We start from the raw sequence: 17,050 nt of genomic DNA, 5'->3' as shown, positions 1-17,050 counted from the left end.
GTGAAGGGCCATTTAAAAAGTTGACAGACATTACGTTTCTTGAGAAGAAATGTTTCCTCTCTTGAGAACCATTAACTTTTGTTAATTCAGTTACTTAAAAACGTCACATTGTGTGTCCTGCTGGCTATTTGACATGATTTGTGTTTCCAATTTATGCCAGACACGTAGATCCTTAGATAGGAGCCCCTGTAATTTTTTTAAAATAAAACTAGAAAACATTTCCATCCTCATTTTTAATTGTAATTTCAAATGTTAGGTAAAGGTCTTTGAATATCAGGTTTACAGACAGACTGTGCTTTTTTCACCATTAGTATTCTAATTTAGCTTAATTCCCAAATATATATAAGAGGCAGTCCTGAATCAGGCCTACTTCTAGGATCTAATTAGAGGCCTGCTCTTTATTCTCAGTATGAATGCACACACAAACATTGGAATCATGGGATTTTTAATTTTTTTTTTTATTTTTTTTTTATTGCCAGTTTGTGCTATGACAGCCTGGGTTGGTTTAAATCTTACCACGCCAATCACCACGGGTTTGCTTCTTTTGGTGACTGCTCTTCAGTTTTTGCTGATCAAAAGGTCATATCCAACATGGTTTAATATTGGAGCTGTATCATTCAGCATCACTGTCCTTGGCAGTACAGCCCAGGGATTTCCTACTGTGTAGAGGACAATCTGAATGCTGCTTTCTACTGATTCTTAAAACAAAACAAAACAAAAAAGCCACACACACCTCCTGCCCCAAAGTCTTGATAAAATCTGGATTTGCAACAGTCAGAGCTGCTTGAAATAAATTTTTAACAAAAGTCTTCATGGGACAATCAAACCTGGTTAATCCAAATCACTTTGCAAACTATTTTTATTCAAATTAAAAAGCCTCAAACAAATTGATGGTACATACATTTTATAAGCCTGGTTATCACTAACTTTTTGGGTACACAGATGTAAGGAAAAACCAAACATGGATTAACCAGGTCCGAAAACACATGCTGAAAAGTCACCAACACCAACTTTCAAATTTTGACACAAACAGTAAGTTTTCTCTTGAAGGAAAGGGAGGGATTAGGGGGGAGGACTGGGGAAGAGAAGATGAACAATTAACGGCCTCCAAGTAGTTTACTAAAATACAGATTCTAAATTAATCTATTTTTCACTCTCACAGAAGCCAACCATTTCCCATGCAACCTTTTTTTTTTTTAATATGAAAATTTCATTTATGCCAATACAGTAAATCATGGTGAAATACAAATTATGGGTTCAAATACTCCCAACGAGAGGCATGTCTTTTTAACCATTCAGAGTTAGAAAATAATCCTAAATTTTACTGCATTCTCCACTGAAATGCCCGCAATATACAGAGACATGATTTTGAAATAAATAAAAAGTTTAATATAATTGATTAGGGCCAGCCCAGTGGCCTCATGGCAGTGCTCTGCACTGCCATGAAGGAGACCCAGGATTTGGTTTACAGTTCCAATCTCTTGCTCCTGGGCTAGGAGGAGCGGTGAAGGCTCCCTACGGTGGGAAAGAGGCAATGCTGGGGTTGTTCAACACTGACCTTTCTGACAAATTAAAGATCTGAGATGTATAGATTCCAAAGGGAGTCCCATCCAGTGCCCAAAAGAAAAATTAAAAATAAATAAAAAATAACTTAACTAAAATTAATTCCAGGCTCTTTGGTGTAATTTTGTTAATGTCTAGCAATAAGAGAATCTGATTGTAGTGATACAGTTCATGATGGTTCTAAATACTCAAAAATTAGGACTTGCTGCCTATCTGATTCAGCTCAGTGTCCTGTTTTTGTTGCTAAAATCTGCAAAGCTTATGGGTCATTTAAATGTACATTAAAATGATACTGTACATGTTGAAGGTTTAATATATCTGCAAAATTTTTTACATTAAATTTAAATTTAGAGTTGGTTGTTTACAAATGGCATTAAACTAAACAAAAGGTATATGTGCCATAGTCGTATTACATGTAGGGCTCAAATTTACAAATCACTTCTCTCTCTCTCTCTCCATACTGTTTCCCTTTCCTTCATATTAGTATCACGTCTGAAGACCTGGATCTTTAAATGACTACCAGAAAATATGAAAGAATGTTTCCTGTAATCACTGAAAAATTTAACAAATAGTGTAAGATCAATCACAATTTATACTTGCACATCATGTTTTCCTCATCACTACAAAGCATGTCACTGAACTAGGCACCAAAATGTTGACTATTTTAAAAGTGAAAATATGCACATTGTGCTCAGGGAAGACTTTTCTATTCCAGTGCTTTTTAAAATACATTTGCACATGATGAATATTTCACTCTAATGTTAGATGAGAAAATATCAGCAGATTGGTTCTTTTGGATACATGTTTCAGTGATCACCCTAGTAGAAGATTTGTAAGTCATTTTGCTTTCCCAAATTTTTTTGTTTGCTGCATATCAAAATCATTTACAAAAATTAAGTATCATAAAAGTATTTGGCTCTGATAAACAACTTTGCAGTCAAAAAGATTGTTTGTTAATTTGTTTTTAACGGGCAAGTTCTGAACAGAAGGAAGTCACAGCCCTGAAATGTGGATAGAACACACCATACGTACCTAGTGATTAGGAAGAAAAAAGTTGCAATGCAAGCAACCTATTCCCTCCTATCTATAAACCCTGGTATACATTGTGTTGATTTTACACACGCTGTAGTATTTTATTTTAAAGCTAGAATTATGTGTTAAATTTCTCTCCAGCCATACTACAATACTTTCATTATAGTGAACTGAAACACTTAAAAAAAAAAAAAAAGTATACAAAAATCTCTTACAGTACCAAATCATTAACAGAACATATATAGACTTTAAAATCATTTTAAAATTAATCAGCTGCAGTCTTTCCCCCTCTTTTATTTACCTTCCAAAACCTAAATTAAGTCAAAGTTCTGCATTTCTCTTGCAAATATTAATGAACCTAAACCCATGCAAGGAATGCAGCTCCCTACCTGCTGTACGTGTAAGTGATGTCACAGAACCCTGAATGCAGGTCTTGGCAGATAAAGCATTTCACCTTTCCAATGCATTTATTTGTGGTTCAGTTTGTACGTGTATTCTGTTACTGATCTGGGATCTCAATGGCCATTGTTGATACCATCAAATAATTGGACACAGTTGGACAACACAGCAGTAAGCACATCTGTGTCCTTTCTACACTAGCACTTCCACTGTTGCTACAACCAGTGGAGCTGCGCTGGTGGTTAATCACAGATCCAATTGTTACTAGTGTTGACGCACCCTTTACCTTTATTTACATAAAGCCTTTCAGTTCATATCCAACTGCTATTTCTGCTGGAAGTGGTTAACACACACAAGCACATGTACACACATTCTTCTATGAGGTAAACTATGACTAATTTCACATTCCATTGTATTTTTCAAACTAATTTGTAAACACTTATTTGTTTTGCTTTTTTATCTTTTTTATACAAAAAACTGATGGCATTAGATTCTCAGTAATAAGTACAAGAAAGATGAAACTTTGACTACACTTATAATCAAATATGAAATTGCCTTTTAAAAACAAAGGGAACATATGCAAAAGTTTGTGTATTTGATAAGGTCAACTTAATATAACAAAGTGAAAGATGCTTATTAAAAGTGTCCTTATATAAAAATGGTCTTGCAATGTACAGCAAAATGCAATAAAAATTATTGTTGGTTATCTCTCCCCAGACATTAACTAAAACAGCTATTGTTCCACAAAACTCTTTATATGTTGGTATCAAATAAAAAAGCAATGTATGTGATTAAACATTTTCTATATTGTATGCTTGACGGATATTAAGGGTGTCTCGTAGCATCAAGTCTCGAAGACGCCACAGTGCATCTGCCATTGTGGTATGGGCCCCTTTACTTTTCAACCAGTGTGAAGGAAGACGGCTCTCTTGTTCTTTGGATAGATGGACATCACGTCTTCGTGCTGAAAAATTAAGGAACAGCCTAATTACCTCATGCCTCTTTTTAAACTGGTTTGCCTGCCTCCCCTCCAAGATTTCCCATCATATTGGAATAACATGGAATACAATTTTACTATACATCTTCCCTTTCCCGCCAACCCCGCATCTCCAGTCCCTCAAGAATATACAGAACATTTAAATTTATTCTTTCTTATACTTTTAAAATAAAGGAATTAGTTTACTGAGTTTTGGTATGCTCATCTTATATCCTTAATTTTTGTTATGGTTGCATGCATGTATTTTATTATTAAATGATCCACAGTTTTATTAAAATACCTTCTGTTTCTGAACAAGCCTTCTTTACCTATTTTAAAATGTAAAATAACAACGTTGGAGAAACAGAGAGGGACACACTTGTACTCTGTTGCTGGGACTGAATTAGTTGAATAAATATTTTATTAAACTTGTATGCTAATATTTTTATTCCAAAACTTTGTTTATAGTAAAACTTTTATTAAACTGTTATAATTCTAAAGCCTTTGGAGACTTGATGGCAAAAACAACTGCCTTAATCACTGAATCTTTAGCTCATATTTGATCTGTGATTCATAGATCAACTACACCAACAATCATAATAATCTCCTCAGTCTTTATCAAGCAATTGCTCATGTTACAAAGCCAAAACAGGCAATTTGGAAGCTGCATGAAGATATGACATTGCCATCCCCTGCACTAATGTCCAGTGAATATGCAAAAAGATCTATACTTTAAATGCTGCTAATTTACTATCGCAGAAACATTCTGATCAGGTATCCTTTTAGTTTAATTAAAAATTAATCTAAATTTTAGGTTTTTAACAAGTTCTCAGTTAGATCCACAATTCTGACAATCAGTATACAACATGGTCTGAATGTCTTCAAAATAAAATTAGGTGATCTAATAAAACATCTTTTAAAAACTTAAGCATCCATTGGTAGCAATTTTAGGTTCAGATCCTGCCACTAGATCTGTGTGGGGAGATTCACACTTACTTCAATGATAAAGATTTGTATGGCTGCAGAAGTCAGGCCTGTGCAAATCCAATTTCCAGGATCAGGGCCTTAAATCAATATTTCACCCTCCACAAACAACACATTATCTCAAATAAAATATTTATGTAATCTTGAGCATTGCAGCAACATCTAATATTTTTTTAAAATGTAAATTAAACAAAGAAATTCTTTCAACTCTTGTTAAAACAAGATGTTGCAGCATTTCACAATGGCACCTGGAATTAGCAAAAAACTGTATTGCCTGCTTTTGCTGAGTTTAACGTAAAGAGCAGTGCTGAATTTTCTTTCATGCTTTACCTCAATGTACGGTCAATTAATATTTCTGCGGTCAATAGTGCATCCTTAAAGGGACACAGTCATCTTGTTATTACAGGAGCCAAAACAGTATAAACTGACAGTCAAGGAACCGTTTTTCCCTAGTAATTTCAAGCTATATTTTAAGGATGCTGAGTGTGAATATAGTCACCTGACTTCCATTAACTTTAATGGAAGTAGCATGGACAAATAAGTTTTGTGTTTATTTCAAACGAGTATTTCCTGCTGCACTCTTAAAGTGTCAACAAATATCCTTTTTAATCTACAATTGCTTTTGTAACTGGTTACCAAGATAGGACTGTGATAATAATAATAAAAAATATAAAAATAAAAAATAATAAAAAATGTATTCTATCTCCCAATGTCTTACTTTAGTGTAGAAGCCTTACCTGAAAGAGTCTGGTCCCACTTGCTAATACTATTTGATTCAGCACTAAGCCCCTCAATATATTTCAGGTAGGCCTCAGAATGAAGAAGCCTCTGTGTCTTTGGTGGAGGGGAGACAAACATTGGAGTTGTGGGCTGCTGTATAACCTGCTGACTTGCTTGGCTTTGACCAGGGTATGGAGGTGGTGCCTGCTGGCCAGGTGGCCCAAGCAATCCCATCTGAAATGACAAATGATAGGAGAGTGAGCACTTTTTTTGTTCAGCTGCACAGATCTCCATGTAAAAACGTAACCAGGTAAAAGGCAGTGTGAAGACTTTCCTGTTTTAACCCCATACCTATCAAAGGGTGGCATTTCTATGGTTTCCAAAGAATGCCAAGAAATACTCAGATAAACACGTGTCCCCCACAAGATGTGCAAGAGGCTAGTCTCTTAATTCAGCATCAGAATGAATACCAGTTGAGACTTAGGCACAGGCAACTCAATGTATAAAATAGAAAAAGATTTTCAGGTGAAACCTCCACAAAACAGGGCTCCCTGTTTTTTCAATGAGGTGCACAGGTACAGGGACTGTCAAAGTTAGGCAATTTCTAGTATTTGTTTTCTTAAACTAGATGGTAAGCTTAGGAGCAGGAACTATATCATCTTATGTAGTTGTACTACACAATGGGGCCCTGATCCTCTTTGGGGACCCTGAGCACTTCCATAATATAAACAACAATCATAATCACGCAAGAATCACTATTGCACGTAAGAAAATCCTAGTTCATGATTGGTTAAAATCCATATGACAGTAAGTTTTCATTATTTATCTCCTTAAAAGGTCAACAATACTGAGTTCTGGAACAATGTTAACCAATCAGATTGCATATGCACTTTACTACCTTCTGACTGGCTCACACAGATTCAAAATAATTCTAGATGTCCAAAATCATTTCCCCTCTAAAATGTTAGAATTAGTCTAGTGAATTGGATGCTGAATGAACAATTGGCTTATACTAATCAATGAGAAGGAACATTTGATCATCAATAGAATCTGACCTGATTGTTGAAGAACCAGATAGTGTCTATTGGTTTTATGAGTTTTTGAAAAAATAAAGAGGTGCAGCCTGTTTATTGATGGTTTAGAAACAGAGCAAGGAATCGTCTCACAAACAAATAGGAAAAATATAGGTTATCAGCAATTACACAGTGCACAAAAATGACTCACATCAATTAGGACAGGAAAAAAAGAATACTGTCTAATTTAAATTGCAGAAGGCACTTTGTTAGGTAGAACTGAATTAACCAAATTAGAATCTGGCCAAGAAAAACAAATACTCTGCCTATGGGATCTTCAATGACCATAAGTGGCCAGAAATGCCCTGATTTTACATCTCATTTGAAAGACAAACTGCATCATAGCACTCACTAGCACATTGGGGAGACACTGGTTCAATATTAACTCAAAGAATATAATGGAATATGACTTTTAAAGTTTCATAAAGAATGTAAATTACTTACCGGCTGTCCAAAGGGACTTCCTCCTGGTGCCGGAGTGCCTACCATGGAAGAAACGCTTTGGCCTATAACACCTACATTTTAAAATATAAACAAAATTAGTCTTATTTCATCTCAGTGACCAATGCCATTTTGTCTTTTATAAAGATCTGGCATCATTATCTAACTGAATATCATATCTTTACTATTGAAATTAATTTTATTCACCATAATGATACAACACTCCTTTTAAAATAAAGTTTCTAGATTTAAAAAAGGCATGATACTGAGATGCAGCCTGCTCAGTTTAAAACTCTGTTTCCCCACCTCCCACGCTTTAAAAAAAAAAAAATTTTAAAAGAGATTCTATTCTTTTCTGGTTTCCATTTTGCCAGTTGCACAGTTATTGTCTGACTAAATCTCACCATTCAAACTATACATCTCTTATTTGAAAGCAATCATCCCATCCCTTGTTTAATAATTAAAAGAAAAAGAAATATAGATTTGTTCCATTCAGTGACATCCAACATTTCCCCTACATTCAACATTATAAAATGTTCAAGCAGCAGCAAAACCATGCAATTCCTTTTTTTTAAATGCTACTGTACTATACTAGTCTTCTAATAAAAAAAGCAATTTAACACTGCTTAACACTGAAGTGATAAGATTAGTTTACATTGTCTTAAGAGTAAAACAGATTAATGTTATCCACTTATTTTTTAACTTTGGAAATTACATATGATAAAGAATTTCCAATTATTTGGATAAATATTTTACACGTTTTCCCTATTACATGAACTGCACCAGGGAACAGACCAGGTAAGTCACACTCAAAGATGAATTTACAAACCTAATTGAGAGCTATCTGGTTCGTGACATATTACATGAAGATGACTGGGCCTGAACAGATTAACGAAAGTTGCTCTTGATGCTGTTCTTTCTATTTGTGTCACTGCTTCATCTTGTCATAATCAAATATAATTAATTTTCAAGTTGAAAATGTATGCATATTTTTTACCAGATGTAATCTGCATGCAGTGTTCTACATCGGTGATTGAAGTTGATTTTAAAAGATGTGCCATGGCAATTTTTCATTGGCATTTATTCTTAAACATAAATTGAGCTAATTTTCAAACTCGTGACATCTCTGTTTCAAATGTATTTTCAGTAACAAAAATACAGTAACAGGTAAGAATTCTTCTAATGCAAATAGTGTGATATGTTAGGGATTTTTGGGGGGGTGGAAATGGAAAAAACCTCTCCTCTTCCAGCACCTGAGAATGGCCCCTCCCTCACTCTACACTGTTCCAGATGAGATTCTGAGGATCCTTCAGTCCAAGGTCTATTATTTCTTCCTTGAATCTCTACCTTCTCTGTTCTAAAATGCTGAACCTATAATGCTTATTTCTCCAGTTGTGATAATGAACAACTGACCTCTTAAAGGTACACACCAACCTGGCACAGTGTGGCACCACCAAACCTTTATACTACTACCATCCTGCTCTTAAATTTCACCGACTTGGTGAGCAGGAGTTGCAGCTGTATCTTGCAGTCTATCAACAAACTACAATACTAAACCCATTAATGTTATGAAGTTAATATGAATCTTGCACACCATTTTAGGATGCAGGTTGCATATCTAATACTGACTGAGGTTTTTTTAAACCACTTACATTCAAATACATAACCATGTTAATAGGACTTCAGGTAAACATCTACTGTAGTTGCAAATGGAAAATAAAAGGCAAACAAGATACCTTATACAAGATATAGATTAACAGCTTAACTACTGAATGTGTGCGACATTTTAAATGGCAGCACTGGAGAATGCTGCGGGGAGCAAAAGGGGAAAGGAGCAGCAGTAAAGAGGATAAAAGAGGGTAGTGGCCAGCAGTCCCAGAACATGAATGAGACAACGGCACTATCTATACATTGCATTTCGCCCGCTTTCCTAAAATATAACCATTCATCTTTTGCTCTGCTCAGAAATTTAAATTTTAAATGTGAAAATAAAGACAAATGGGGAAAAATGCTGTTCTTTGTCAATGAAGATTTTGATTGTGATTGATTCCCTTCACCAACACATACTTCAAACGAACCTTCTTATCAGTTCTGGGACATAACATATTGTTGAATCACTAGCACTGAAGGCTATTTTATACTAACTTGTAAGATTGCATACAATTTTATAATTAGCCCTGTGACTGGCCATTTTATAGATTGCAAAGTAAGGGTGAGGACTGCCTTCAACTTTTGTATTTGGTGAATAAATAACAATAACAATTTCTAATCTTATCATATGTATATGTAATTGATTATCTGACCTACTGCTAATACACAGAGATATTTAGTCAGTTGTGTGGATTTAAACTGACTTTGAATATAATTAAAAAAAATAACAACGCACAGATGCAAAGGATTTCCACCAGGCACTGGCAACAAGAAATCCCACCTATGCATCTAGTAAAAAATTATTGTACATTCTATTGAAATACAAGGATAAGAACTAAGCTGCTTTCAGGGTTTGAAGCTACTGATAAACATGCCCAAATAACATGATTTTGACTAGTCATATTTCACCAGGTAAATCTTTTGTTGCTTGTTCCCTATATATGTTGTTCTGCCAATATTTATTAACATTCCATTAAGCTCAATGGACAATTGGGATATACCTGGTATATTCAGCAGCATGGCACATATGTTACAGTTAGACATACCTGGAACATTCGGCAACAGTCAAGCAGTTAAGCTACAAACAAACAAGTTTCAGATAACTTCTGTAACAACTGGTTAAACTGTGAGAACATGAAGATGAAATAATGAGTGAATGTGGACATTCTTACCCGGTGGTGGGATGCCTGGGATGCCTGGCATACCTGGCGGAAGTTGGTGGGGTGGGGGCACCCCAGGGTGAAGTGGCTGCATGCTGCTCATGCTAACAATGCCATCAACTGGGCCCTGCAAAGGTGGCAGCACTGGCGGATAGCCACCTATCATGCCTTGAAGGACACAACAAATTTCAAACATGCATCAATAACATGCAATATGATCTAAATAATAAGACATGCACTACCCACAAATAAGCACCTTTAGTACAGCAGGACAATACTACAATTAGTATCTTGCAAGAATGAACAAAAATTAAAATAAAAGTTATAAATATGAAATGCTATACTTTGGATGAATTAGTATTTAGTGTATTTGTAATGTTCTCATGGGGCAAAAAATGCTGAATGTTCAAATACACATTAACACAAGGAATAAATTCAGCCACAGTTAAATGTTTCTAATGTGAACAGTTTTAACATAGCATTAAAGTTCTGCCATACATATTCAAATTAACAGCACAACACTCAGTACATCAATTTATGCACATCCATACTTTGTGGGATAGCTCTCTGGCCAAACCTAATTGCAATATATAAAATTCTCCAAGCATTTTTCTGTGGTATGCATGCAGAATTCATCTGTCAAGGTTATTTATAATGCATGCTCTTTAACTCAATGTAGTGGTGTGTTTTTTTTTAAATTACCTTCTATACAACCTGAGCAACTACACCTCTACCCCAATATAACGCGACCTGATATAACACGAATTCAGATATAACGCGGTAAAGCAGCGCTCTGGGGGGGGCGGGGCTGCTTTACCACGTTATATCCCGCAGCGAGGCTTGGGCGGAGATTTAAAGAGCCCAGGGTGCCCCACAGTGGCAGGAGCCCTGGGCTCTTTAAATCACCGTTGGAGTCCTGCTGCTGCTACCCCGGGGCTCCGGCAACGGGGCTCAGGCAGTGGGGCTCGGGCGGCACTTTAAAGGGCTCGGAGCTCTGGCCGCTGTGGGGAGCCTCGGGCCATTTAAATCACCGTCAGAGCCCTGCCGCCGCTACCCTGATATAACGTGGTTTCACCTATAATGAGGTAAGATTTTTTGGCTCCCGAGGACCGCGTTATTTCAGGGCAGAGGTGTATTTAAGTGGAAATAAAAAACTGATAGCTCTGGATGTGCTGGGCCATATCAACCTTCATCCCATGCAATCCCACTGAAGTCAGTTGATTTACATGGTGAATAAAAATCAAGGCAGAATTTGACCTCTGATGCTTCCTAGGCCTCATAATAAAGAAAAAGATACAATGAAGAATATACTGGACCATCTGCTAACAATCTCAATCTCTTGGGAGTGAGGAAGACCCAAGTATGGTACTGTCAGTAAGCAAACCTGAAAGGCCATGTGAAAGATCTGAATTGTGTTTATTAAGCCCTAGAATTTTAACTTGCTGTTTCCAGTCCCTTGAAGTTTGTTAATTTTGCATGGTATGTTGTCAGAGAGCTAAGGAAAGGCGTTTGTAATACTATGAAAAGACAACTGAGGATCGGAGAATGTTCTAAAGAACAGGAGAGAAGGTTAAAAATGCAAAATATTGGAGAATCTACAGTGCATGCTGAGAAATCACCTCCAGAGTCTCCATGACATTGACAATGAACAATCTATCTGGATTAAGACCAATTGATAACTCTCAATAGCTCTGATTGGACACTCTCAAATAGAACTACTGGGTGTTCAGGAGCAAAGGGTATTTGTAGCTGAAAAATAACTAGCAGCTTGCTCAGAAAACATTGTGACGGATCTGAGAAACATCAACTTTTTTTCATGTTTCAAGTGAAGCCAACAATCAAGAAATAACGGTTTGGTCCCACTCACATTATAAGTTTCTTTAGGCGAACAAGAAATTTAGCTCAACATTTAAATTGTAATAGATGTCGATTTCAAATATTTTTAAACTGGTCTCTATGAATTTATCAATATATTTCAATGCACATTTTTATTTTAAAAAATTAAAATCACAGACAAAAATATCAATATAGTAAGTGGTCCCAAAGTAGCTAAAAAGTTCTACTACACCAACTTGTAGTAAGATCTTCAGGTCAGACACTTGAATCTTTTGAAAACTTTCCTTTCAATTACAAAAGTTTATTTGTACATATGCTGCATGACTTCAATGGAATACTTACTCAATAGCTGATTGACTTAATATACTGTAGTGAAATCTGCATTAAGGATTGGTTCCAGTAGCCCAACTCATGGTTTATGTGACCACTTTTAATATCTCAATGTGCAGTTTCCACTACAGTTTTGGTTAGTAAAAATAAATCTAATTGGTAACCCTTTTTTTTGGCCCCTTGGATAGTTGTTTACATCTTCTGAACTGTACCTCCCCCATTTTCCATATAAGCCACAGTTATTTACATAAACTCTTGTATATATAATTTTACACGTGACTAGAGATTTGTTCCCTAAATGTGTATCTTAGAAAGTGCTAGGATTTCTCAGCCTCAGACGCTGAACCCTAGTCCCACAGGGTTATTTAATGCAGATGAAAGTAACAGAACTGAATATATGCAGTACTTAATTTTTCTATTACCTCATCACTGGCTTAAAGGTTGAGGAAGAAATAAGTGAAATCTCAATTTATTTATTTAGACATTTTCAAACAAAAGACTCCTGGAGACTGGGAAGTGGATGACTCCATTATCAGTTGTAAGGAAAATATTTGGAAGTATTTTGCATGATATAGTGAAGACACTTTGGAAATTCATTTCTATCAGTCTGAATTATGAGAGGATGGTCTTTGTGTTTGAAGAACTCATCACAAGAGATAAAGTAAACAGTGAATATTATGTGCAGAACTTAGATTTGTCACAAAGCATTTGTAAAGGTTTCACAAAGGGCATTACTAGCTATAAAAAAAGACTCCCTGAAAAAATGTTAAACTGATGGTCAGTATAAAGACATGAGAGGCTGAAATTTGTAGCTTTTCTTGCTTGTATAAGATATTCTCAAGGTAAAATAAAGGTGGTAGTGGGGAACTCTTGTTTAGAACATATGCAAATGATTTAGATGAGAATATCAAAATGTAAGACAGCAAAATCTGCTAAAGGTATAACAACTGAACATAAAAAATGAACAATCAGATTCAGAGAATTTCAGAGAACCACCTGAATTTCTTAACAGGATTGGGATACTAACAGAAAAATTCAATTTAGTGTAAACAAATGCTTTGCAGTCTGGATATCATAAGCCAAATAAGAAACATGTATTTAATTGAACATCCATGCAATCTATTGACCAGAGAGGAATTTAGAGGTCATAACAGAAAATACAACTTCAAGCTGTCAGCTTAAAGTATGGCTGCAGCCTAAAGAACAAAACTGAGAACAAATGGAGCAACTTGAATGCAGTAAGGGAGAGATAAAATATACTTTAATTGTATGTACAAAGTCCTATTTTTAGAACTTGACTAAACCAATGTTATCTTTTTAATTAATCTGTGACAGAATTAGATATTGGAGAAGGAAAAGACCTAATACATACCCCTGCCAATGTAGGATGGGTTCCCTTAATATATTCTCTAGGGCTTTGCCCAGCCGTAGGACCTAATCCTAGGACTGGCATAGTCCTACTGAATTCAGTTGGAATATGACTGCTAATCACAACACCAGATAGTACAGATTTGTGGAAAAAGCCCTCAAAATGCAGTTCTATTCTGTGAAGTGACTTGGTAAAAAGATTTATTGTCTCAATTATCCCAGATCAAGCCTTTTCTGTTTACAAGCAAAATAACCTTTTTAGCTGCCAAAATAACCTTTTTAGCTGCCAAATCTGCAAACTCATCCTGGAATCTGAAAGTCAGGCTGGATTTTTCAGTCTCACATGTCACCAACAATAAAAGATTTCAAATGGAACCTACTTAACACTTCCATTGATGATGCATGCACTAGAAGAAATCCAGCTCACTTCCCTTTGCAGTACTAACAGGAGTAAGCATTTCCTTTAATAAGTAGAGTGAACACAGATGATGGAATACAAACAGGGAGCAGCTCTACTGAGTAAGGAGGAACCTATTTTACAGCCTTTTTCAGAAGAATATTAACTACTGGAGAGGGTAATGGGGAGAAAAATCAGGATAATTTCAAGGTTAAGTATATTTATTATGAAGAAAGGCTGAAGAGGTTGAGCTTTTTCTTCAGTAGGAATAAAGTGACCCAAGAGAAGCGTTCAGAGTTATGAAGGGGTTTGATAAAGTGGATGAGGAAAAAATGGTCATAGCTCCTACTTTTTACCTGCAACAGGTGTCAACTGCTGATTGAGCATTCCCATTGGTGTTGGTGGCGGCACCACCCCCATAAGAGCCCCGACAGGAGTGCCTGCCCGGGGGGAGGAATTCTGCTGCTGTTGCTGTGCTGCTCGCTCTCTCTCCTGCTGCTCAGCAACTTTAGCTGCCCGCTCTGTAAAAGTATTTTAGATTTTCAGTTCTGTTTTGTAACCCAGAATTTCAAAATATTATCTGTTCATTAAAGAGGACTATTAAAACACTGGCATAGTTTAGTCTAATATAAAATAGAACAGATTATTCTACTCATACAGCATATAATTTGATTTCATTTGGCTCCAGCTAAAACTTTTAGAGAACCTATCATGAAAAATATTCCATCAAGTTTTAAAAATGTGAAGTTTTATTTGATTAAAAAGTTAATTTTAAAAAGTCAAAGAACAGATTTGATCATAACACCAGTGTTACCAACATGATAGCAGCAGTCCAGCACTAGGCCCGGTCCACACTAGGAAAACTGGGCAAAACTTTTTCCACTTTTCATACCACTGGCTCAGCTAAGCCAGCAGTAGCAATGTTGGGAGCTCTCGTGTAGATGTGCCACCAGTTGCTGCTGGCATTTTAAGCACTTTGTCGGTTAGACTTGTCCCAAGCAAGATGAGGTCATAAGAGTGTTTAAAATGCAAGTGGCAATCAGTGGCCCATCTACATTAGGGCTCCCCATGTCCATACTACTGGTGGAGTTGAAACAGTGGTAGCAAAAGTCTTGCAAGATTTCCCTAGTGTAGATAGGTCCTTAGTGTTTTAGAACATAACAAGCAGCAGATGGATGGACCAAAAATAGTTCCTCTGCCTCTCCCTCTGACTTCTCCCTTTCCCCATCACAGTTCCCTTACAGCCATTTCCTTTTTAGCTACAGATGTCTAACTCAAATTGTGCTGCTCTGTAGAAGCATGTGTGTTCTTAGTATTGTGAATCTGATTGGTACCTAGATCAAGTTTCTCACTGCTACTATAAGAATAAACGCTTGACTGCACAGGACTCTGATAAGAAGACAATTTTACATGGAAAAAAGGGGTATTCCAAATGCCCACGCAAGGTGCTTTTTGGGCATGCAAGTTACTGATTTGTTTTCTCTGAATATCATATCCTACTGAAGCAATGAGAAGCAACAAAGAATAAATGAATGCAGCATATACCTCTATTGATTTTAACAGCACTGAATGGTGGGACTAAAAGTTTTCTTGAAGTTGGTGAAAGATGAAAATTGTTACTAAAAACAGCAATAAAGTGTCAAATGAAGCTGAGAAGTTCAGCAACGAGATTAAATGATATATGCTACTAAAACACTAGCTTTTACCAGCACAGAAGTCCAAAAGCCTTTCATACAATTGTGTTTCATGGGTAACTTGTTTGTGCAACCTCTAGAAGTATATAAATACACTGAAAGACCAGTTCCATTTCTTCTAGGCATTTCCTTCCGTGTTTTCATCAATCATTTCAGGAAGGGATGACGACGCATAGGAACTCCTAAATTTATTACTGGCAACACATATATGATTGAGAACAGAGAACACAAGCCATTTAAGGGGAGATGCCAAAGTAGGAAAGTGAACACTCCTCTTCAGAGTGATTAAAGAATTTGGAGAAAAGACAGACCCAGCTGTTCAGACTCTCCTTTAGTTTTGGCCAGTTAAAAAATGATCAGATAGAAGAAGCCCCTTAGACACTCTGCTGAATTACCGTTAAATTTTCTATTTGACCATAATGCTAGTAACTTCGACTTTGGAATGCTGAGTCTTGAAATAGGACTGTGACCTACCTAGTACAGGGCAATGCTATGTAAAATCTGTCTACTGATGTCACAACTGGCACAGATCTAACAGATGAAACTTACAACTTACAACATTGTCACAGCAGTGCAATAAAGGTGCACAGACTTAGAAAAGTTCAGCTGGGATTCACTATAAAGTTCAGTGACTCCAATCCCAAATCCTTCAGACCAGGGTTTGAAACACTGGAATGACCTATCCAACACAATTTATAAGGCAAGAAGATGCCCCTCTGCTTGAACTTCACTTTTCCTTACAATGAGTCTTTGCCTCATTCATAGTACATATTTACAAAATTCTTTGCAGTACAGCTAAGTTAGCCATGCAGACGTGCAATGAGTCTACTTGTGCTTGAATATTGCTAAAAATTGTACAACTTATACCCCACATGTGCAAGGTTCCATTTTCACTGGGTCAAACTCAGCCAAATCCAAACCAATTTTCACCAGAACACTGAAAGACACTTCTGAGGTGTAAAAATCACACCAAATTTCATCTTTCTATCCTCCATTGCAGTATCCACACTACCACTTGCATGAATTTTGTGTGTTTTCATAATGGAAGAAATATATTTTCTGCCACCCACACATACTCTAAGCAAATCAGGTTAGATGTCATGAGCTTCCCCACTCCCCTCTCCGCAAAAAATAAAAAAATCTAACTTTGGGCAGGGACCAAGTTGTAAGCAAGTAAGTTACAAGTAAGTTGTAAGCGGGGGGGAGATAGCTCAGTGGTTTGAGCATTGGCCTGCTAAACCCAGGGTTGTGAGTTCAATCCTTGAAGGGGCCACTTAGGGATCTGGGGCAAAATCAGTACTTGGTCCTGCTAGTGAAGGCAGAGGGCTGGACTCAATGACCTTTCAAGGTCCCTTCCAGTTCTAGGAGATAGGATATCTCCATTAATTAATTAATTAATTAAAATTTCTAAAAAAAAAAAAAAAATT

The 17,050-nt window shown here is 36.4% G+C and overlaps 1 protein-coding gene across 6 annotated transcripts in view; it reads right to left on the bottom strand.

Moving 5' to 3' along the window:
- Window positions 1-841: 841 nt before the first annotated feature.
- The window catches only part of PBRM1 (polybromo 1), an 81,530-nt gene continuing 65,321 nt past the window's right edge, over window positions 842-17,050 (bottom strand). For 2 of the 6 annotated variants that reach the window (XM_024195696.1, XM_024195697.1), the window contains 5 exons: window positions 14,286-14,450; window positions 10,011-10,166; window positions 7,192-7,262; window positions 5,692-5,908; window positions 842-3,958 (listed from right to left, as the gene is read on the bottom strand). In XM_024195696.1, coding sequence (XP_024051464.1) covers window positions 3,786-3,958; window positions 5,692-5,908; window positions 7,192-7,262; window positions 10,011-10,166; window positions 14,286-14,450 — 782 coding nt within the window. In that variant the 3' untranslated portion in view covers window positions 842-3,785. The remainder of the gene's footprint in view (window positions 3,959-5,691; window positions 5,909-7,191; window positions 7,263-10,010; window positions 10,167-14,285; window positions 14,451-17,050) is intronic. The other 4 variants (XM_024195699.1, XM_024195700.1, XM_024195698.1 and 1 more) reach the window with 3 other exon arrangements.

The sequence above is a fragment of the Terrapene carolina genome, unplaced genomic scaffold (genome assembly GCF_002925995.2).
Source record: "Terrapene carolina triunguis isolate 2854851 unplaced genomic scaffold, T_m_triunguis-2.0 Scaffold232, whole genome shotgun sequence".
In the NCBI taxonomy this organism is placed as follows: domain Eukaryota; kingdom Metazoa; phylum Chordata; order Testudines; family Emydidae; genus Terrapene; species Terrapene triunguis.
The sequence above is the reverse complement of the archived record's forward strand: the minus strand, read 5'-3'. Positions and strand labels throughout refer to the sequence as shown.